This window comes from Symphodus melops (genome assembly GCF_947650265.1).
Source record: "Symphodus melops genome assembly, chromosome: 14".
NCBI classification, from domain to species: Eukaryota; Metazoa; Chordata; class Actinopteri; order Labriformes; family Labridae; genus Symphodus; species Symphodus melops.
This window is the reverse complement of record NC_136704.1, coordinates 20,792,490-20,815,051: the sequence shown is the minus strand read 5'-3', so window position 1 is coordinate 20,815,051 and position 22,562 is coordinate 20,792,490. Positions and strand designations below refer to the sequence as shown.

The following is a 22,562-nucleotide window of genomic DNA, read 5'->3' as shown; positions in this document are numbered from 1 at the left end:
CAGACGTGTAGGATTTCGGACTAAAAGAGCGTCAAGCCCAAATATTTTTTGTCTTAGTGGTATGACATGTAACAAAGCCTAGCTCAGGTAAGACAGTGATAATCAAGCTAAGATACAAAACCAGTTTAGAAGCCATGAAAGTTGGGACTGATCCATCCTTTAAACAATTCAACTGCTCTGATAACTCAATGCCATGCAACTTTAAAAATGCTAAATGTCTAGTTTACAGTTTTCTTATATAGACTCTGGTTCTTTGGTATATCGTGTTAACCAAGATTTATACTGAATAACAAGTCTGATCATGTGTATATTATTTTACAAATCAAAGTAGGATTTGATCGAGTTGTCTTCACAAAACAATGTCAAATTGAATAAGGAGGTGGATTTTTAAACCTTTAGCAATCAAACATTTGCTGAAGTTAACGTCCAATAGTATAATGTTTGATTGAGTCTACACAATTCATGAGGTCCATAAGGAATCCAATTCATGTTCTTAGACAACTTTTTTAGTTATGGTTGAGCGCTGCAGCTCAATGAACATGTCGGAAACCATTTCTGAAACCAAAATCCTTTCCCATCATAAAGTAGCAAAGCCCACAGTCATGAACCATGACAAAGTCCATCTTAGCCTCCACTTTGGCGCTCCAGGGTTACAGGACACGCCAAAGCTGTAATAATAATGATACAGCATGTCCCCCTTTTCTTGTTCCAGACCATTACATCTACTTACATCATCTGTTGGAAACTTAACATGACGGCCATGAAGCCTCTAGGCAGCCTTTATCTTGGTCAGGTCAGCGGTCAGGTTGAAAATCCCACCATCAAAAACATGTCTCCAGGAATTAGATGAGTAAAAAGAAGGGTGAAAGGAAAATGCTGGAGTACATGTTTTGACATTTCAGGCAGCCAATTTATCGCTAAGTAACAGCAACCTGTCTTTCAGAATCACTGGTACTCACTTTTGGTATTACTTGAAGTTTATTTGCCAGGACACTGTTTTCATCCAGTTATACAGTCTCTGCATCATCACTCTTACATAGGAAACTTTTATATTTATTTTTAAACCCACATTATTTATCGTGTTAATTCTTTGTACACATTGTAGACACAATCCTAAAGAAATACTGACAGTTGTCTGAGGTTTCTCTTGTTGCCTACAACCAAAGACAGACCTATACCTCAATCAGTGGATGTTGCTGACAAAAAGGGAACTCAGATTGTTTCAGTTTCTGGCAGTATCGTCGCCACTCTGCAATTCATCTAACTAAATTCACTTTAGAAGTCTTGTTGCGTTTAGCTAAGCCTGAAGGAGAAAATGGAAAGTAAGAAAGAAAAAGAAAAACTTGGGCCAAAATTTAAGCTATACCACGAGTACTCGCAGTGAGTTGATGCTCAAAAATGAAACAAAATTGAATCATTTTCCAAGCTGGTTGCAATATCTGAAAGGGAGCTCAGTCAGAGTTTGTTTGTATCTGCTCTCATGGCAGAATTGGCTGTAGCAATCAGTAGTCTCTTCAGGCAACCACACCATCTTAAATGTATTCCCTTGCCTTTGACCATGTTGCCAGGTGCTACTATTTTGAAGGGATATTGGGGGCATTGTTAGGATGATAAACACGTTTTATTAAGTGCTGGGAATGTGACCTAGGATGTGACCTCTGAGCAGGGTTCATGCTATAGAGATGAGAAACATGAAAACAGTTGTAAACCTTCCGTTCATACAATATTTGAAACCAAAACAACAAAAAGAGGGTACTTTTCATCTGCAAAGGATTAAGAATACAACACAACAGAATCAGCTGTTCTAGAGAAACCTCCAGCATTGGCAGACAAACCACAGACAAAATTTACCAGCATTTTAAAGTTTTATTGCTGTTAATGTCAGGTTCAGCTTGCCAGATACATGCTTCTAACCACCAACATTTTCCATTAAAACTACAGCCCTCAACTACTCATTGCCAAAGTTCATTCATTTTTAATTGGTACCACGTCACCAAGCCACGAGGAAAGTAGCTGTTTTTATGTGAGGGAAACCACTTCCTACCAGCACTGCTTCTGCTAAATAGTGATTTTTTTTTTTTTTTGCTGAGTATGTCAAAATATTAAGCTGCAATGTCTATTTAAAAGAATGTGTGCCAAATCCCATTGTTTGGTGCTGTTGCCATGCCTCAGGGATTGCTGAGTGAACTGAAAAGACATTTTCAGAAAAAGGGATAGATACTCCGAAGTCTGTGGGAGGTTAAGGAAGGATGGTTTTTCACAACATTTTGGTGGCAATCCAAACAAAGGGTGGTCCTTAATTTGAAAAGCTATCTCTTGATCCCAATAAGTGATTCTCCTAGCTTTGCCATTTCTTATTCTCAAAAAATGGGGGAAAAAATCACATTATAACCATATGCTTCCAGTAAAGTGTAATAAAAACATCAGACCATCACACATTTAGAACTTTAAGACTCTCAACTTTGAAATTCTTTGGGAAATGGCTCTGTTTTTCTTTCTACTTTGGTCAGAAGGGGCTGCTGAAAGCTTCATGGTCCTGAGCACTGGATGGGGATGTCTGGTGTCACAATGATGGACGCACTGATGACAGCATTGCTCAACCAAGAAGACTGAAGAAGAATAAAAAGAAGAAAGACTGGACAAAAACTGAGAAAAAAAATATATATACCAGCAATAGATTTTAAAGTACATTTATAAAGTACAATTTTCTCTTTCCTTTTTTAGTGGCCGCCTAAAGATTTGTTAAGTTCACAAGACTTGCAAAAGAAACAGTAAGACATTTTCAGTGACAATAAAAGTCTAATCTTGAAAAAAGAAAAGCACATTCACCACTTTTTCTTGGAAAGATGCCGCATACTTTTGGTTTTGGAGTGGTGAAAGTGAAAGACTCAATATGCACACACACACACACACGCGCGCACACACACACACACACACAGACTACGTGGTAGTGCTAATGACAAGCCAACAGCAGAAACAGCAGCAAAGAGCTCACCACAAACAAATGTGAGAAATGGATTTGGGGATTTTTTATGTAGTTTCATTCATTTCAAAGATAAATACAAAGAATAAACACCACTGAGCTTTACGGTGTTGCATGAGTTTACAAGCAAAGAAAGTAAAGTGTATGACAAAGAGAAACCCCCCCAAAAAATAAGCAAGAAAAAGCAATAAACAAACATGTTTGTTGAAGTCACTGACAAGTGGTGGTGAGCCAATCAGGTAAGCGGAGGCAAAACCCTTCATTCGATTTGTGATGGGAGTTTCAGGAAGTTGAGTTGGCAGTGTGTTCAAAAACCAACACAGCTGCAGGCCAGCTGAGCGCACACGCAGGGACAAACTAGAAAAAAAAAAAAATCCACCTTAAATACAACCACTAATCTCACCTCCCATTTGGTAACTTTCACAACAAACAGCAAATGCGTGTCCTTGTCATGTCTTCCTTTATCATACTTCAAGATGCTTAGACAACACCCATTGTGTACAAAATAAGGGAACTTGCACCATACAAGAACTCATACTTCCTCCTTGATTCAAGCTGGTGTTCTTCAGACTTGGTAAACATATTAATGAGACATGGTGGAGTTCATCAAACTATACAAAGTTCACATTTCTGTGCTGAAAAGCCTAAACTTCAGGCTTTCTTTGAAGTATGCTTTTTGGTTTGCTGATGAGCAGAAGTAATCCGTCAGCTGGACAGGCGATCACACCATAGCAATAAAAGGTTCAAGGTTGGGTCAACATGCTAGCAACCCTGCTGAGCTCTGACCTGCGGGAACCTTGTGGAAGTATGAGAACAGATGCACCGTTTTGGCCCAGCTTATTAAAAGTTAACCTATGATTTACACAGTAACATTAAAGATAATCAGAAAGGAAAACTTGTCAGCCCTTGAACTACAGGGCCAAAGCATGTGGACACATGTTAATCTCAATCATACTGAGATATGTTGGACAATTAGCGGTGGAACGACTTGACTCGCTGTCACTCCTGGCTTCAACTCTAACCCACATCTTTGGGATGATTTTGAACAGCCAAATAATAGACAGACTGCGAGAACGCTTTCCAAGAAAAGCTGAGGCTGTTATTGGACCGTGATAATAAATACGATGTTAACATGAAAGGTTCAACAAGGAAATATGGATTTAATGTTTAGATGTCCCCCATACTTTTGGCGATATTCAATTATTTAATATTAAAATAGAGCCTGAAGACGAGATATAAAAGTAAACCAAAATATCAATTTATTACGCCTGTTTAATTTTTAAGAGCCACAAACAGCTGTTGTGCACTCCATGACCTCATCGGACACTCAGATGCTCCGCGGCTCTACTCGATGTATCCTGCTCTCTGTGTGTCCTCCACACAGCTGAACACACACCTGCTTTCAACTTCATCTTTCCTCTCTGACAGACACTTTCCAGACTGCAAGATATTCCATTTTTTTTTACCCACCAGGCTTCTGTGGTGCAAAATAGTCAGGAAGCAAGCCACTCCCAGAAAAATAAACAAGCTAATTCAAACCACTTTGAATGAACATAAATTGGAGTTTTGACGCACCTTTAATCCCTTCTGATGGCAAACATGCTGCGTGAGCACAGTATTTCCTACAGAAATGCAGAAGGACTCATAACTGTGTCACATTTTTTTCAGTGAGTTTCCTCAGAGCACACAGACTGTACTGTGGTTCAGTGACAACGCTGCCCTTTACTGCTGTAACCATGTTTATGTGCTGCAATGTTCCAACACTCAGCTTCAGAGGGGAATGTTCTTTTCATCCTTTGTACCATTTACAGTTGCACTCTCTAAAAACTTCAACGGTTTGCTTTTGGCCATTAAACAGCCCTACTGTACATACGCAACAACCATCAGTGGATTTTGAAAGGATAGACAATTTTGCTGGTCTGGGATTTATGTTACATAAATGCTCTATTGAAGACACTATCACAAAGTCTGCTGCAAACTTTAGCTTGACCAATGACCTTATATTGTATAAAACATCAACGTATTCTCTCAGTGACAACACCCATTTCATGAAGCCCAACAATGTCTCTTGCCTTTTTGGAAATGCAGTCGAAAACAGGCAAAGGGACAGCTGAGGCATGCCTTGACCGTCTAGGCAAACAGCTAATGCTACCACCTGTCAGTCAGCTCAGCCATGCCTCAATACAGAAATAAGCTATTGAAACCATTTATTTTTTTTAAACAGCCTGTAAACGTTTTTATTTCTGGTGTAAAAATGGGCATTTTAATATGGGACGCAAAGGGAATTCTTTGGCTTTAAACGGTGGCCTCAAGTGGACATTTGAGGAAAACTGTTTTTCTTGTGCTTCTGCGTTAGCATCAGCTTTTAAAACCGGAGGTCGCGACTTGCCGACAAATATTTCGTGACTCAATTAGATTTTTTGCAAACAAAAAGTCAAACCAAACTTCAAAGACAAAAGTTATGTAGGTTTGGTTTACCAGGACAATCAATCATCAATCAATTATGACACTAGGCTAAAAAAAACATATTCCTGTTTTACTTTGTTAGCTTAACAGTTAAGAGTTAACAGTGCTTATTTCAAGGACAAAGTAGCAAAATGTCGGGAAATGAGAAGAGGAGTAGCTTAAACGGAAGAAAATCAATTTCATACACATAGATCCATCTGGTTTATGTAAATACATTTTGGTGATATACTGATAACATGTCATATGGTGTATGTGCTGATAAATTACATGACAAACCAGGAAAGAGGTCTGTGAATCACTGTCAATAACATACAGGTCATGCATTTCTATATTTCTTAGTGAAATTCCTTATGTGTAAATGCATTTGGCTATAAAACCTGATTCTGATATGTGTTGGTATCTTTTCAAGGTGCAACGCAGCAAAAAAAGTGATTGATATAGCAAAAAATAGCAAAAAAATTAAATACAAAGATGCAACATATTTTGTAATGAGAACTTAAAAGGGAGAGACAAGCCAAAACATCCGGATGAAAGAATAGCATTATGTTTGATGTGCATCATCAAACATGAAACTAAAGGAGGCCGAAAGAAAACAGTCGTCGACATCAAACTAAGTGCTCAGCACATCGGCTTAAATAGCTCTTTGAAGGCAAAAGCTTTGATTTTCTTGAGTGATATTGAATGATTAGATAAGGACTTCATTAGTAAAACTAAGTCATCTCGGGAGCAACAATACACCATCAAAGCTATTTATTTTGAAAAAAATCCCATTTGATTTGGAAAGAAAACAATTTACTGGTGCCTTTTCTGTTCTTCGATTGAAGTCATCAGGAGCACACTTGTAAGAGTTTTCCAAAAGTGGACTGTCATAAATAACATTAAGAGTACAAAGAAGGTCAGAGTGACATTTTGCGTCACACCTTAAACTTCCTGCACAGAATCCATCCTGTATTTAACACATCCTGTGTTTGTCCTCTGCTTTCAGGCTTTAAAATAAATCACCTATCTCCTTTAAACAGGGCCTGTGCTCACACTGTGTCCACCACTCGAAATAGTCACTTGTTTTGTTCAGGACATATTTAGCTATTCCTGTTTTCCCTCAGGGACAACCCACATGTTTCTGCTTACAAGTTTTGTCTTCAAATTTCAGATTAAACTATAAAGGCCCTGAGACTACAGAGCAGTGAAGTCAGCAGAACCGAGGGTCAATCCTTCTGCTTTTATATCGTCTTTTGTTTCCATTTGAAAGGTTTTCAATATATCTCAAGACCACAAAGAATGAAAATAAATGAATACAGCCAATTTATTCAAGGTTGGGTGAACACTCAACATTAGAAGTTAGTCACTAAAACAACAAACTATCCTTTCAGTCTAAAAGAAACTAATTAGGATGCAGATGAGGATCACATCAGCTGTCATATTGCAACAAATTTGGCAGGTGGTGAAAGTAAACAGATGATAATCAGAGAAACATGTGCAACACACATCCAGCAATGCATCTTGAATCAGTTTGTGTTTGCTGACATATTAAAGTGTAAAAGGACACACGAAGAGCTTGCATCTCTCTCAACAAACAAACAAACAAATGAAGACCTATAAATGTATAATAAATATATAAAATGACATTTATATTTCAGAGAATAATGGCTTTGGAAAGACATTTCTGACTGTCTTCTGTCATACTCTTTAGAAAGCTTATGAATCATTTACGAGATTATTAACCTCATCATTTCCTAAACTAAACTGTAGTTTCGGGGCCTCAGCCTTTGGTTTTTGGCACCATTACTACTTGGCTAGGTTAAACAATCAATGTGCTTTGTGTTACATTCAAGAAACATAGGCCAACTAGGTGTATTCATGGTACAAATGTGATGTAACTAATATCAGTGAAAAAACTACAGCCTGACTGATCAATCAGCCTGACAATAATATCAGCTGATATGAGCACATCAAGCTGATATCAGCTACATTTGTACTTTTCTCACTGCTTTGGGCCGATCAGATGTATTCACCAGTCAAATGGCATTTTATTGTTTCATTGTATTTCACTAAAAACTCTGTTTTACCAGCAAAGTGTGCAGAATATATGGATTACAACAAGCAACCTTGTGAACTCCAGTGACAAGTGGGGAGCCAAGTACAAGATAACTGCATTTTAGTAACCCACACATAAAATATGTATATCGAAGTCTCTCTCTACAGATCAAAGATAGATTGAAGAACAATATCATAATTTATCATAATCATGTAATTTCCCCCTGTATAAAAACAATCACATAACTCTTCACTCACTTATTTTTCTTTAGTTCAGTGATTGGGGAATTAGATTGTATGTTGGTCCATAAACTGAACCCTACAATGGCGGGAAAATCTGAGAACTTGAGGAGGGGGAGGAGAGGTTAAAGAGGAAGAACAAACACGCTCAGTTGACCTTCCCTAAACAAACAGCAGATAAAAAAGAAGAGAATAATGAGCCCTCCCTTTGATGGCACAGACTTTGTTTAACTTTAAGGTCAGGTTAAAAAAAAAGTGTTTCTCAAACCAGCATGAGACTTATTTTCAAAATAAAACTACAAATGAACTTGGATCCTTTTCTTCTTGTGAATCAAAGGTCTTTCATGTCGACATCTTTTTTAAAGTAACAGCTTCTTCAAGGACTTTGACCTCGTGGGACTCGCACATCATAACCCTTCTTTATATGGTCCCAATCTTCACCCTCCTTATCCTCATCATCACACCACACTCCCACACTCTCATCATCAGCCACATCATCAAGTCATTCATCAGTTGATATTCCTAACAGGCAGCTGTGTTCCCATATTGAAATTGTCCTTGCATCATAATTAAAACCATTATAATTAGTGTGTAATGACCATGTGTGCAGCAGATGGAGAGCGACAGTATAGTGAGTTACACTGCTGTGTGTGTGTGTGTGTGTGTGTGTGTGTGTGTGTGTGTGTTGTTTCTTAAGTGCTGTCTATATGTATACATGTTGATATGCATCCCTCACATAGGTCATATAGAGCTCAACAGTGTGACACTGGAAGTAAAAATGACTCTTGTTATTTCCATAGCGGATTTGATTATTAGCGTAGTGTTGAAGTTTTCCAAGCCTTACCACGAGCTACCTGAATGTGAAATGTTAGTATGCTCCTGTTGAAGAGCTGCTGTTACTATGGAAACCTTTACTACACCACAAGCTTCAGCTGTCTACTGCTACCACTAAAGTAACCGGTCGTTCAACACACAAACTAGCTACAAAATATAACAACATTGTCATCTTCAATACAAACACTACAATAAATATGTTGAAAGAAGGTAAAGCATTGTTCTTGGGCTTTTTGAGCCATCCAAGACATTTTTCTTAGCGCTTATATAATAACCCAATATGGCAGACACCAACCAATGCTGATTTTCATTTATTTTCATTTTTTTCAGCTAAATTGAAAATGTGACAAAAAACAGATCCAGCTTTCAGTCCTCATGTGTCCACCTCAAAACATGCATACACACTGCAGCATGCACTCTCCACACAAAGGAAATGGATTATTTCAGCTTTATTTCAACACATGAGCACAGAAATGTGAATGTTGCCACAGCGACAGCTCTGTTTTCAAGAATATTTACAGCATGCAGCCTGGAAATATTTGTCCCAAGTGCTCTCTCTCTCTCTCTCTCTCTCTCTCTTTTTGGCAAGTGAGCCAGCACACACATTTCTTTTTTCCCTTCTTCTTGAAACAGTGAATCATAGTGGAGGATTATGACGATGGCAAAGGCACAAACAAAGCCTGCGTTCTGAAAGCATCTGCAAGATTCGCAGAAGAGGAAACTAAAGCGTGAAATCACGTTTTTCAAAGTTCTCAAACATCAAACTGTATCCACCTCCTCACAGATAGACAATATCAAGTTCTGCTGTGTTGTGACCATCATTTAATACAGATTTGAGGTCTAAACACTTTCCAACAAGATCATATTACTCTGTCAAAGCGGTCACTTTTCTTTTTTTTTTCTGTACCACAAACATCCAAAGTGGCGTTTAATTCAAATTGTCAGTTAAGCTCCATGGGGCCACATTACCCAAAGAGACCCTGTAATTATTCCAGTGGGCCCACACAATGCTGCTTCTGTGACATGGAGGTCCTTTGTGGTGATCCTAGGTCAAAATATCCCCACACACACATAAACACACACTAATAGCTGCAAATGTCAATCTGGATTCCAGCACACTGACGAAAGTTGTGACGGCCTAACTAAATGAAGTCATAATTGACAATGACCTTCATCTTTATTCTGCAGGATTACATCATTTTCTGTACCTTAATCATGCAGTGCTACTGATTACAGAGTCAGCCTGCCTGCAGTGTGCACATTGAGAGGTTTAGCTTCCAACAGCAATGGAAAAGAAAATCCACATCTTGAGACAGTAATTGGGAACATGTTGAAGCCCCCTGATTGATTGATTCATTCATCAGGGTGAAAATCTAGATTTAAGCTGTGAAAACACTCTGCAAAGACAGCGTCGCAGCACACAGGGGCTCAGAGAAAGACGTCAGGATATAAATCGAAACCATCGTCTTGCAAAGACGCTCACAGGTATCTCAGCTGTGATGTCATGAAACTCCTTTAAAACAGTAGCTTTCAAAAGTTGCCAAAGTTTCCAAATAGTAGAGGGAACGCCATCGTTCTCTCTGAACACTGTTACCATGCTGTTGCATGTGTAAACAGTGGCTTTGGAGCAAGTCCAATACAACATTAAGAATCCCAAGAGGTGCACTGATGTTATCAAACCTGGGTCTTTTGCAAATATTCCCTCGAACCGCAGACTCCAAAATCCTGGAAGACAATCCCAATGTCATAACAATGTTTTGTTTTTTTAACCTCAGTTTTACCAGAAATATTCCCACTGAGATACCAAATCTCTTTCACAATGGAGTAGAAAATTGAATCCCTTTCAGCACTAAAGCATGAATATTCAATGGTCAGATATTCGTTTCACTCGTTTTTCCTGAGTGAAAAATCTTCCAAAGTTAAACATTCCTCTAATTTAAGATGAGCCTGCAGCTCAGACCAACTTGCATACCTGAAATTGGTTTAATATGAGAATAAAGAGCCAAACTTTTTTGCAATAACTTTTTTTTTTTTTCGAAATTTAAATATGTTCAACATGTCCTTTGCTAGAAAATGTATTCATTTCTTAAGTATTTTAAACTTCATAATGTTTTGAAATTCTCTGCACAAATGTTATGGAATTGTGATGGAAAAGATTAAGAGGTTTACCCCAAATGTAAATCAAGAATCAAGACTTTTCGAAGAGTTTACAGAGAGCTGACAAAACTGCATAAACATGGTCTTGGTCTCTCAATATTAGCACACGTTTTGTTGCAATTTTGCCATTTAAGCATCATTCTCAAAGTTACATCATCCCGAGCCAGAGTGGAACAAGTACAGTGTCCGGGACCAGAGTGCAACAGTTCACCGTTCGGCTGCTGAAAAGTCATGAGCCAGCAAAAAAAGTTCAGTCACAGAAAGAGATCACACCTCATCCAGCAACGAGGAATACATGGAGAGAGGAGCACATACCTTCTAACAGCTGATAGGCAGAGGAGCAATGGACGCTGAGCTGCAGATGGAGTAGAAATAATCCAAAGAACCAGGGAGGAATGCTGCATGAAAACAAAAGTAAAGAGTTGGAAAAGTTACTAAAAGTGGACTCAAATAAGTTGCTGAGAGAAAAGAAAGGTGTGTTTCATTTACCGTGAATTCATCTTTAGTGATGAAGTGAGTTTAGATCCAAACTTGTCCTGTTCATGTGTGAGAGCTTTGGTACCAGAGAGAGAGATGGATCCCACTCTGCCTTCCTCTCTCACTAGCTCCAAACTAAAAGCCTCTTACTCTCCTCCTCCTCCTTCTCCCCCCTCTCTCTCCCCCTTGCTCTCTCTTTCTCTCTCTCTTTTGGTTCCTAGTCAAACAAAGGCAGCTTCAGTGAGTCTCCACTCCAGAGGCCCTGGCATTGGCTGAAATCTGACTCCTCGTGTCTCTCTATGGACCACCGCTTTTCTAATCCGGCCCTCCCTCTCAGACACCACAACTCAAAATACAAATTAACACACTCTGGCTGAGTCCTCCTTCCCCTTTGCTCCTCCAGCTCCCGCCTCGCTGCTGTGTTTTCTCTCACTTTCTCTGTGATTTAAGGCTCTTCTCTTGTGTGGCCTTGACCGATGGTAAGAACTGCGTCAGAACATCGAGTCCAAAACTCTCTTTTAAGTACATCTTAAATTGAAAAGTTATCATTGGATCAAAATCATTTGTGGATCAAAGCTCATACTCAATGGTATGACAGGAATGTGTTTAATTTTGACGACATCTACTTTCAATCTCTTCCAACTTTTGAAATGTGAATTTGTAATAAAGCTCTGCAGTCATAAAACGGTTTGATATATTGGAAGTCTGTTTAGTCAATAAAAGCAGTGACATTTGTAGGGATTGATGATCATTGTATTGTATGTACCATCGGGAAAAACTTCGATGTTGTCTATTTTTATTGATGGATCCTTTTCAGGATCCAAGTTTTGGTGACTTCCTTCAACCCAACCAAAATGTGACAATCCATTTAATTCTGAAAGTTTTGAGGTATTCGATTTTGGAAATTGTATCTATATGAGTTTGCAATTCTCTTTAGGGCTTTCTTGTGGCCCCAAATAGGCATCAATGAAGCAAACTGATCAAATGCTGAAACATGTTTTTGGATGTCAGCTTTGTGTTTGACTGGCGACTAGTCGAGGATGTACCCAGCCGCTCGCCCAATGACAGCTGGGATTGTATCCAGCTCATTTTTTTAAGCTTCCCACAGACCAAGAAAAAACATTATGATTAAAAATATGGGGAAGTTAGACATCTCTGCTGGTGATAATTCCATCCCTGACTAATCTGCCTCAATGTCTGGACTCAAGAGCATACCGCAGTGCTACCAAATGGAATCTGCAGACAACAAACATCCTTAGTCATCCAGCAGTCTAGCTTCAGGAGCCAGAGTGGTAGAGGGGAGGACAGATAAAGACGTGTTAAGACCTTGTCTTTGACAGCTCAGGCAGATAAGAGCCTTCACGGCCTGTGAAGGATGCTGCTTGAGAGGCGGCATCAGTGATAAGCCATCCTCACTTCACTGACCTCGCGCGAGCTGACCAATGCTGTTGTCAAGTAACATTCCTTCTACATTGCAAGTTTACCAAAGGAGGTGTCATTGAAGTCATCTTTGGGGAGGTTTTTGTCTGACAACCTTCAGATTTAAGAAGGTAGATATTCAGTCAAAGGAAGTAGTTCCACACCACTACAATTCAGTGGAAAATATACTTACTTGAATGACTTTCCTTACCCACTGGGAAAGAGTTCAAACTGATTTTTTCACTAAAACGTTATCATGAAGTGACGATCAGAAATGCAACCACAATCCCATTTTAGACCAAACAAAGTAAGGTCTTCCTGCTTGGTGCAGATGACTACCATGTTTCTTTTTAGTACACGGGCAGACAGGTGTTACTTTTGGTCTCTTTAAATGTAGTTTTTTTGTGTTTTTAAGTAGGCCATCATTATAAAAGGACTTCTCCACAGTGAATTAGATGACTGGAATGTTGGAATTGGAGTTTGTCAGCTTGACCTCTGGCCTTATTAGGGGTTGTTGCACAACCAATAAGTCCTTCCTGTAATAATCTGTTTAGATCAGTTGGAGGTCTTTTTGACCCAACATGGAAGAGGGATGCAGGTGCTCACTTTGACTCACAGGTGTCCAGTTCAGTCACTGTTCTTGAGTCAGGATTGATGATGGAGGTCTGTTTTAGTCAAAATAAGGTTTCGAGTGAGACGTCCACACATTTGAAGAGTCAGTGCTCTTGTCTATGTTAATATATACCAACACAGCTGGTTGCTGATGTAATGTGTTTATGCACGTATTGCATTTGTCCTGGTTGTTTGGCTTTCATGATGACTGACAAACACTGACTTTTATCCATCCTCAGGTAAAGTCTGTGCAAGAAATGTGACATTCAATGCATTGGAACTATCAATGTCAGTTTCCCTATAACAAGCAGTAATTACAGATTAATCCTAGGAAACATTTACCAGAGAAAAGTCTCATTAGTTTAAAAAAAAGGTGATATAATACTAGTTTTAAAACTCTAAAATACGAAGAGTTTTGCTTAGCCTGTTAAGTTTTCCTTGCCACTTTAACTTTGCTAATTGTTAGTTGGTGATGTGTTCATGACAGATTAATGTTGGGCCTTTGTTAATAATATAACAAGGAGAAAGCTCTTGAGAAAACTTTTGTAATAAATCTGTGACAAACAAATAAAGATTGATTGATTTAAAAAAGATGACTCTACGCCCCCTCGATACAACTCGTCTGATGAGTGTTCTCCTCATGATCGCCATAGTCTGTGTATTTGGAGATAAACAAAGTGACCCCACTCTTTGTTAGGAGAGAGACAAGGAGACAAAGAGAAACAGACTAGCGCGTCTATGCAAAGAAAACAGTAACACAGACAAGAGAGGGAGGCTTTTTGAGTCTGTGGGTGGCAGCAGATTAAAAGGGGTCCAGTCAGAGGTCTCGCTGCTGTGAGTCAGTAATGATATCGCAGGATGAATGTCTTCTTTGCTGTTGCGCTAACAGTCGAGAGAGCCAGGCGGAGCTGCCCCAGCCAGCATTGAAAAGCATCAACACACCAAAAGAAAACACATCTGTAACAGTGCTCGCTTTTGAGTCTGAAAGGGCGCATTTCTTTGAAGGGGATTTCCATGTTTTGACCTCAGTGGCTTGTGGCTGTAACAGTCAATCAGGGAGGTCGCTGAAGACAAACCAAAGAGTTAAGTCGATTAAACTCAGTCAAAACAATGTGGTCTTTTGAAGCATTTGTTGGTAACTACTTTTTTTTATATTGGATCTCTCAATCCTGGATTTGCAGTTTAATTTGATCTCGACAGAAGATTATTTAGGGTGTAGTAGAGCAAAGCAAAATGAGTCAGAAACAGCTGATGAATGGAGAATGAAGTACAAGGAATGAGGCGCCAAAGCATCAACTTTATTCCAGATAAGAGGCGTTTTCAGACGCTCATATTTTAAATATTTCTTATCACATAGGCCAGGATTGCTCACAGCTCGTCTGACCAAGTGTAGGTGTCTATTATCACTCAGAACAGACAGTCAGAGGAGCAGTGATAAAGGCTGTGGGAGGAGAATGAAAACAGGGATGCTGAGCAGATCTAAGTGGGTTATTATGTTCAAATCTATGCCTTTAATTTATACTGCTTTGTTGGACAGAATCAATTCCAACTATTTAGGAAATGAAATAAGTCTTGTCCTGAGGTATCTCATAGTCCCTGAAAAGTTCTTTTTTCACCCATTAACCTCTTGTATTCCAATGTCTGAAGTTTCTTAACAAGTAAGATTAAGCAGGTTTGACGCCGCCATGACGCTTGCTCATTGTTTTGCACCAAAACACTAAGTCAAATTCCTGCAACGTGTAAATGTACATGGCAATAAAAAAACAGGGACCGTTACATTTCAAAGCATGACACATCCAACTGAATAATGATAATCCTGCTCAACTCACACAAATCAATGCCGCCATTCAAAAGACATCAAAGAAGCGACACCAAGTTGATGCAATCTGTTGAAAGTCAGTGTCGACAGGGGGCCTTTCCCATGACAAACTTACTTCGAGGCCATTGGCGCCCATGCTTTATATATTTTGGAATACATTGTCAGGAGAATGGGGCTTACAATACGTGTAATGAGATAGATGTAGGACGAAGTTTGACAAATACACTGGATAAGATTGGAGTTTCTGCAGTGTTTAAAGTGTAGATTAATGTTGTGGTTGCTGGTGAGTTGTTGTTGGTGGGCTTGACTAATAATAGTTTACTTCTGATTACAGTTCTATGGTTCAGTTCGTTGTAGGGTAGATTAGTTATTATTAGCGGGGGGGGGGGGGGGGGGGTCTTATCCCTTTTGCTAATGCCCATGCAAAACAACTAATCTTGCTGGAAAGGGTGTTCTGGGTATAAAATACAGCTTCTAAAAAATGTGACTAAAATGAAAGGCAGCCAGCTTTACACAATTGCAGAATGAAAATGAGTTTGTGCATTTGTGCTCACTCAATCTTAAACCCTACATATCTTCTTTCTTTCGTGTATTGTAGCTGCTCTTCTCCCTCTAAGCAGAGTGACTGACACAGACTCCCCAGCCCTCAAGATTTGGAGTAGGATTCAGCAGGCTTATAAAGCCTCTTCACAAAGCCTGGGAGGTTGACTTTGTGGGTTTAAAGGTCACTCTTGGTCTTTGAGGGTGGGATGATGGTGGAGCTGCTGAAGGTGGTCGCACAGAAAAAAGAAAAAAAAAGTGCTTTTGCTGTTTTTAAGGCTGAATTTCAAAAACAGTGTTAACAAAGGGGGGAGGCCTGCTACTGAAAACAAACACGGAATCCACCATTGAGCCTCAGAGTGATTGGCAGGGACATGAGCCACAAGGTCAAGCTGCTTTTCAAAGTGAAAGATAAGCTTTGAATGCATGGGGGTTAGACACTGAATAAGCTTAAGACAACACAGACCTAGATAATCATTTATGATTGGTTAATTTTTTTTTATCAAGACCACAAACTAATTGAACATTTTTCCAAATATTTATACTTTGGAGATCATACTGTCTTCAATTTTTTCAACGCAATTTTCTTTCATATGCCTGTTGTACACAGAACACTCATTTAACATTTGTGTTCCAAAGTCAGCTCACATTGTATGACTGAATCGTTTACGATGCACGATCAATGTTCACAATTTATGTCCACACTGTAAGATCCCATTGTCAGACATGACCAAGCGGTGTTGAAAATTGAGGTTGATGCGGAAGTGCAAAAACCTGACTAACCACATTCAGCATCAGCAATAAACACAAGCAGCTTAATCATTATAAACGTTCATTGTCAGCTGAGACTCTGCAGATATTCAACTCAAGATTTTAAATGGCAATTTAAATAAGGCCAAATAAATTGCGTTTTTTCCACTCCCATGTTTCCTTTCCACTCCTGTTACTTTATAGGAACGTGGCTGTGCTTACAGGTGTTTAAACTGCTGGAGCAGAGAGCGTGCCAACACAGGGAGAGATTCCAGTGTTGTCAGGTTGCATTTTAAATCCCATTTATCTTTGAATTTACTGCTCCAGTGCGGATGCGATTACTATCTCCAGGTGAAATCATCCTAACAGGTGTTCCTGGCTCCAAATACAGAAACTTTGACTTCTGACCTGGCTGCCCTTGATTCTGAAAGAATGCACAAGGCTTTTTTTTGACTGTATATAAACTCTGGGTGATGATGGGTTTGATTGCATGTATAAAACTGGGCAGCAGTCCGCATGGTAATTATGATGTTAAATTGTCATACCGTGTTAGCGCTCTCCTTGGAATTTAAAGGGTAAATGTAAGCAGCCTGTGTGTGTAATGGAACCGTCAGTCAGGGAGGGATTCAGTAGCAGCAGCAGCAGCAGCCAGACATTGTTCATTCATTGTGCACTCGGCTGCAGCTGCAGCAAGGAGGGGAAAATAAGGTGGAAAAATAAGAAGCTCTTCACATGATGGGGGTTGAAGAGGATTGTGACATTTGTATGATACAAATTCAGTCCAGGATAAGAAAAATCAAGATTAGTTTTAGAACAAAATTTAAAAAATATCAATATCTTACTTTAATATTCTTAAATAAAAACATGTGATTTTTCAACATCATTTTTTTTCTTCTAATTTTCCAAACACTTCATATTGGATAGTTTAACAACATCTTTAAAACAGGATACATAACATAAGGCATAATGTCATTTAATTGTACAAATAGAAACCTAACAGTGGTATTTTCTTTCATATGTCTCTTCAAGAGTTAGTTGTGTTGTAAGTTGTACACCCAAACGTCTGTTTGGGATGTGGGTTCCCAGTTTGCATAAGGGACTAACGTAGCAATTTCATAACATCTGATTGGAACCAGATACAAGAGTAGAGCATGTCAGATAAAAATGTACATGAATTGAGGTTGGGTTTTGCCTTAAGCATGGAATACAGACTGTTTTGTGGAGGTCCCCAGTGACCAGAGGGAGTTGTTCCTCTTGTTTTTTTTTTGATGATCTATGAGATCAAACTCAGATGTGTAGGTGATGAGCGTGGGTGAGCAGCAGCTGCTTTCAATGAGTAGCAAAATAATGGATGCATTCCAGCTCTGGCTGCAACTAAGACCCTCTCCAATTCACTCTAACAATAAAGTGTGTGGTTTTCTTTTTTAACATACACATAGGTTAAAGTCTACCATGGCAAATGACACCAGTGTTGATGATCACTTCTAAGTGCTGAGGGTCAATTTGGGCAGGTCCCAAAGTTGTCTTTGTTTTTTAAATTTTCTTCCAAATGTTCTTTTCAATCAGTTTGCAAAATAGATTCATTGGAGCTCCCATCTTAAAGTTTTATGAAGCTAATCATAACTTGTTTGATGCTAAATTGCGATATATAATAATTACCAGCTAGCCAGAAAGCTAATTCATCAAAGCATCACATGTACCTCCTACAGCTTAGCGCTAATGCTACTTCTGCTAGATAAGAGCTGTCCAAACACAAGACGTGATCCTATGTTAAACAACCAGCTCTCGCTTAAACAGCGACAGAGAAAACTCCTCAAAAGCAGCGCATGAAAACTAAATATTGACCTCTGCAAGATGAGTACTTACAGAGGCTGATTGGGAAGATAAACTACAATATTAACACTTTGATGGAACACCATTTTGTGTGTTTAGTAAATCCAAGGGTGCTTGTTTGTGCACATGTATACATATGTTTGGGTGTGTGTGTTAGTGTGTGTGTGTGTGTGTGTACAGGTGCTGCTGACACCTAAAGCCCCCCGGCATCGGTCCATTCCTCAGATGTTTAAGAAAACACAGAGTCGTGGTAAGGCCTTCAACTTAGCGGCTGCCATATTTCACCCTGTGGACAGCAGAATATATTCACTGTTTTTTTTTTTTCCGGACTGACATCTGCCTGCCAAGAAGTTCAACATTTGCCCCATTTTTTTTTTCTCATAAAGCAAATACTGTTCAAACATTTTCCTACATCATCACCTCCCTGTGCGAGAAACGGGGTCAAGAAGTTTGTTGAAATCTCCAAGAGTAAAACTGTGCATTCAGAATCAGATTTTTTTTTTCTTCTCACGTGTCTCTGTTCATGTAACTTTCTGCACATATCATTTACAAACTAAACAAATGTAAAATATGCTTCAGTGCAACCTTTTGCTTGAGGTTTACTTCTACATCAGCACATGTAAACATGGTCATTAACAAGTTTGGGCTGCAGGGATTCGTGTCATACACAGTGCAATCAGGAAGTTTATTTTTGAATTACAGTGCAAGTTCTAACGCCCAGAAATTTCCTAATTTTCATAATGCCGGGGAGACAAGAGTCCATAACAATAATCTCAACGGATGCATCAAGGGATAATGAGCCATGAAGTTTGTTCTCTAGAAGATTTTTGGAGAATAAACTGCCTCCATGCTTCCTTCACTTCTCTTCTGCTTTGCATCTGAACACCTAGTGACGTTACATCCACGTCTCCAAAAACTAGACATGATGAATCAATTACAGAGCACAGAGATTACAATGTGTTATCTTGGGAGGGAAGCCATCCTTGTACACACAATTGGGAGAATGCTCAGGAAGAGACAAAAGATTGGAGCCAGTCGTTGCTGCTCCAGATTGCATCATTCGTATCACTCTTCAGAGGTTAAAATGTTGTCAATGTGAGGAACTGTCTACAGGGAACCTTTTCTCCTCAAAGCGTGCAAAGTATGAGTGCTCAGTGTCGTCCCATCCAAATGTCTGGTATTAACATCTGACTCGGGAACAAGCCAGCCTCCTCCTATCGTGTTTGCTGCCCGGACAAAAGCCCCTTTTGGACCATAAATAATCTCCATCGCTGCATCCAGTGTTTCCATTCACATCTTTGAGGATAGACGTCTGAGCAGTGGGTGGATCGCATTTTTGAGCATCAATCAATAGCCTTTTTTCCCCAGATGGGGAACCACATTTTGAACCAAAAAACCTCCACTTGTTCAGTAAATATTATAGGTTCTTTTCTCTGAAAGGTTTGTTATAGAACCAAACGCAGGACAGACTTCCACACCATGCAGTGATGTGTAATGTGAAGCTGGGCGCAAGAGGGAGTTATTGAATGAGCCAGAGTGGGAGCAGGCCTTCATATAAAAGGTCATTTGAAATCTTCATGAAGATTTTATACTGCAGCACAGTCATTTTGAAAAGCATAAAAAGATTTAGAACATAATGAGCTGACTCGAACTTGAAATGACCGTTTTGAGGTTTATACAGGGGCGTAATAACAGTAAGCCACAGTGATATATTTTACATCGATTTCCAGACAACGTGCAGCCCCAAATGTTGGCGTCTGATCCCAATGGACCACAGATCCAAGCGTGATCTGTGTCACCACTATTTGGCGCACGTTTTCTAAAATACATGAGACCCAGTCCCATTTCATTTTTTTTTTTCAAGGTTAGATAAAATTAACCATACCGTACTTACTTGTAAACTTGGAAAAACATCAAACACAGTGTGCACAAAATGGAACATCATGAGCTGTTGTCCAGTACATAAAAACACATTTATACCAGCTGTTTAAAAAAAGACCCAAAAGGAAAGACAGGAAAGAAAATCTTGGTTCAGGAAAGATGCATGGTTTGGTTTTAGTGTTGGTGAAGATTCTGCATGAACTAGCTACTTCATTCCTGGGCAAATATCAGCTCACTGGCATAGTTCTGGGGTATTTCCAAACTGACGTAGAGGGCAGTTTTAGCTCTATTCAGTACCCACCAACACCCTTCACCTCATGGAATATGTGATGTTGAAACTGAGTGAAAGAAGAATGACACACCAAATTTCCCTCACTTAAAGGTTTTGCAGTTACTTTTTTCAACTTAAAAAAAAAGAAAAATAAGGAGGTCACTCTCGTTCCTGCCAAGCAATGAACTCTGATGATCAACAGAAACACAAACTGAGGTCATCCACAAAGTTTGCCCTCAGTAACATCACCACATCTACATCTGTGGTTGGCTTTTATGGCCGGGAAGGCGTTATGCAGCACTACTTCTAATTCGGCAAGAATTCAACAACTTGTCAAAGTAGGAGGCATGACGTTAACAAAGGGTGGATGCAAACAATGTCTTAAGTGGTCAAATTCTTGGAGTAATAAGTACCAGAGTAACCGTACGAGAAGAACTTTCCCAACAGGAGAAAGCAGTTGCGGGTCAAAGGGGAAACCCCGGGCAATTTAGAAATTTCTTTGGGATGCCTTCATTGAAGATAATATCTTTTATGATGCAGATGTTACGATACTGGATTCCTTTTTGCAGTCGAAGAAATTTACAGTGACATTGACTTTTTCTGCAAAATGAAAGAAATGAATGCTGCAATGTGTTGATCGAAGAAAATGTCAAGTAATTGATTTAGACAAGTTCAAGCTCAGGGTTCGTGAAGAAATTGCCCCCCCAAAAGCTTGCTATACACACACACACACACACACACACACCTACACACACACCTGTTCATTGAATGATGAAGCTGGAACTCATCAGAAACAAAGAGGCCTCTTCTTTCAACCTCCCTGACTGATGTCGTCTTTGTTCGTTGTGTTTAGAGACAGTGCAGAAACCTTAACAGGCATTCAGCTGACTGTCAGCACCATATTACACCCCATTATCTCCACATCGCTCCTCAAGGACATGCCTGAGTGAATATGGTGGCCTGTTATTGTGCAGGCTGTGAAGTAAGAGCATGATGAAAGTCACTCTGAACCCACCAAAAGACACTCAACCTCAGACCTGATGCACTCAACAGGCACGTGAAGAAGTTCCAGTCTTAGATTTTAGCAGCCAATAACAGTGGACGTCTGGTTGTGGGAGGATCAGACAAAGGTTTCTTTTTGAATAAAGGTCCCTAATGGATCAAGGTTTTCATTAGCGCAGCTGACTCTCATTGACAGAAAAAAATATAATGGTTTGATCGGTCAGAAGATTAGAGATTAGATTTTCTTGATTTTACTTAGTCTGGAATTACCAGTGTTAACTATGAATGTGATTTAGTTGTAAGTGGAGATTCTTAGTTTCATGGCAAGGAGATCATCTTCAAAACATCCAGATTTCCCTTTTTTCCTTTCTGGGGACTCTGATAAACATTTTCTGAAAACACTGTATCATCTGTTGGTGGACCACATACTGTATGACTTCATGAGTTGGACATGCCAATTAAACATGTAGATCATCCACCACAGAGGGATGTCTGTGTAAGTCCCACAAACCACAGCTCATTGTGAGGTCATAGAAGTAGGAAGTTATTCTCAAAGGTATTACAAACTCAGACGGAGATCTCTGAATGTATCCACAGTCCAAATCGAACTTTCACAGCATCAAACTAAAGCATGGTATCTCACTGAGAGTGTTGTCACTTATAAAAGGTTGAGTTAAAACAATGTCATGTTTGCAGTAAAACGCTTGTGAACTATGAACTATGTGTCCGATGTGGCGTATGAATGGGATTAGCTACCTCTGATGGTCTCACTACATGGCAGCCACTGCCATCAGTGTGTGAATGGGTAGGTGTGACATGCGCTTTAAGTGGTCAGAAGACTAGACAAGCAGGTTCAGTTATCATTGACCATTTAAAAAAAAAAAAAAGAAAGCTTGTGAAAAAAATGTGCGAGATTTAACAGACAACGATTTGGGCTCGTACAGATCGTCATAGTTCCAGCCATTACTAGAGTGTTATTTGAATCCATCATGACACCATACGGAATGAAATTTGTAGTATTTTTTTTTACTGTTTCATTTCTACAAATACATTCTGAAAACCAAAAGCAAAACAAGACGTAGAAGAGAGTTCATTCGAGTTTTGTTTGAATTTCAAAACAATTTCCACATTGTTCTTGTTTGTTTCTTCGTAGCCGTTGATGGACTTGCAACAGAATTATGACCCTGACGTAACCCATGTTTATGTATAATAACACTAACACACTTAATTAACATCAACTGACT

At 39.3% G+C, this 22,562-nt stretch overlaps 1 protein-coding gene across 5 annotated transcripts in view; it reads right to left on the bottom strand.

Annotated features, from left to right (window-relative positions):
* Window positions 1-22,562, bottom strand: part of LOC306834742 (uncharacterized protein) — a 97,745-nt gene that overhangs the window by 41,603 nt on the left and 33,580 nt on the right. For 2 of the 5 annotated variants that reach the window (XM_079360880.1, XM_079360881.1), the window contains exons 1-2: window positions 11,204-11,507; window positions 11,030-11,112 (exon numbers count right to left, since the gene is read on the bottom strand). The exons of 2 other annotated variants lie outside the window; for them this stretch is intronic. In XM_079360880.1, coding sequence (XP_079217006.1) covers window positions 11,030-11,112; window positions 11,204-11,214 — 94 coding nt within the window. In that variant the 5' untranslated portion in view covers window positions 11,215-11,507. Of the gene's footprint in view, window positions 1-11,029; window positions 11,113-11,203; window positions 11,508-22,562 lie in introns of those variants that run through there. One more of the 5 variants, XM_079360884.1, reaches the window with a different exon arrangement.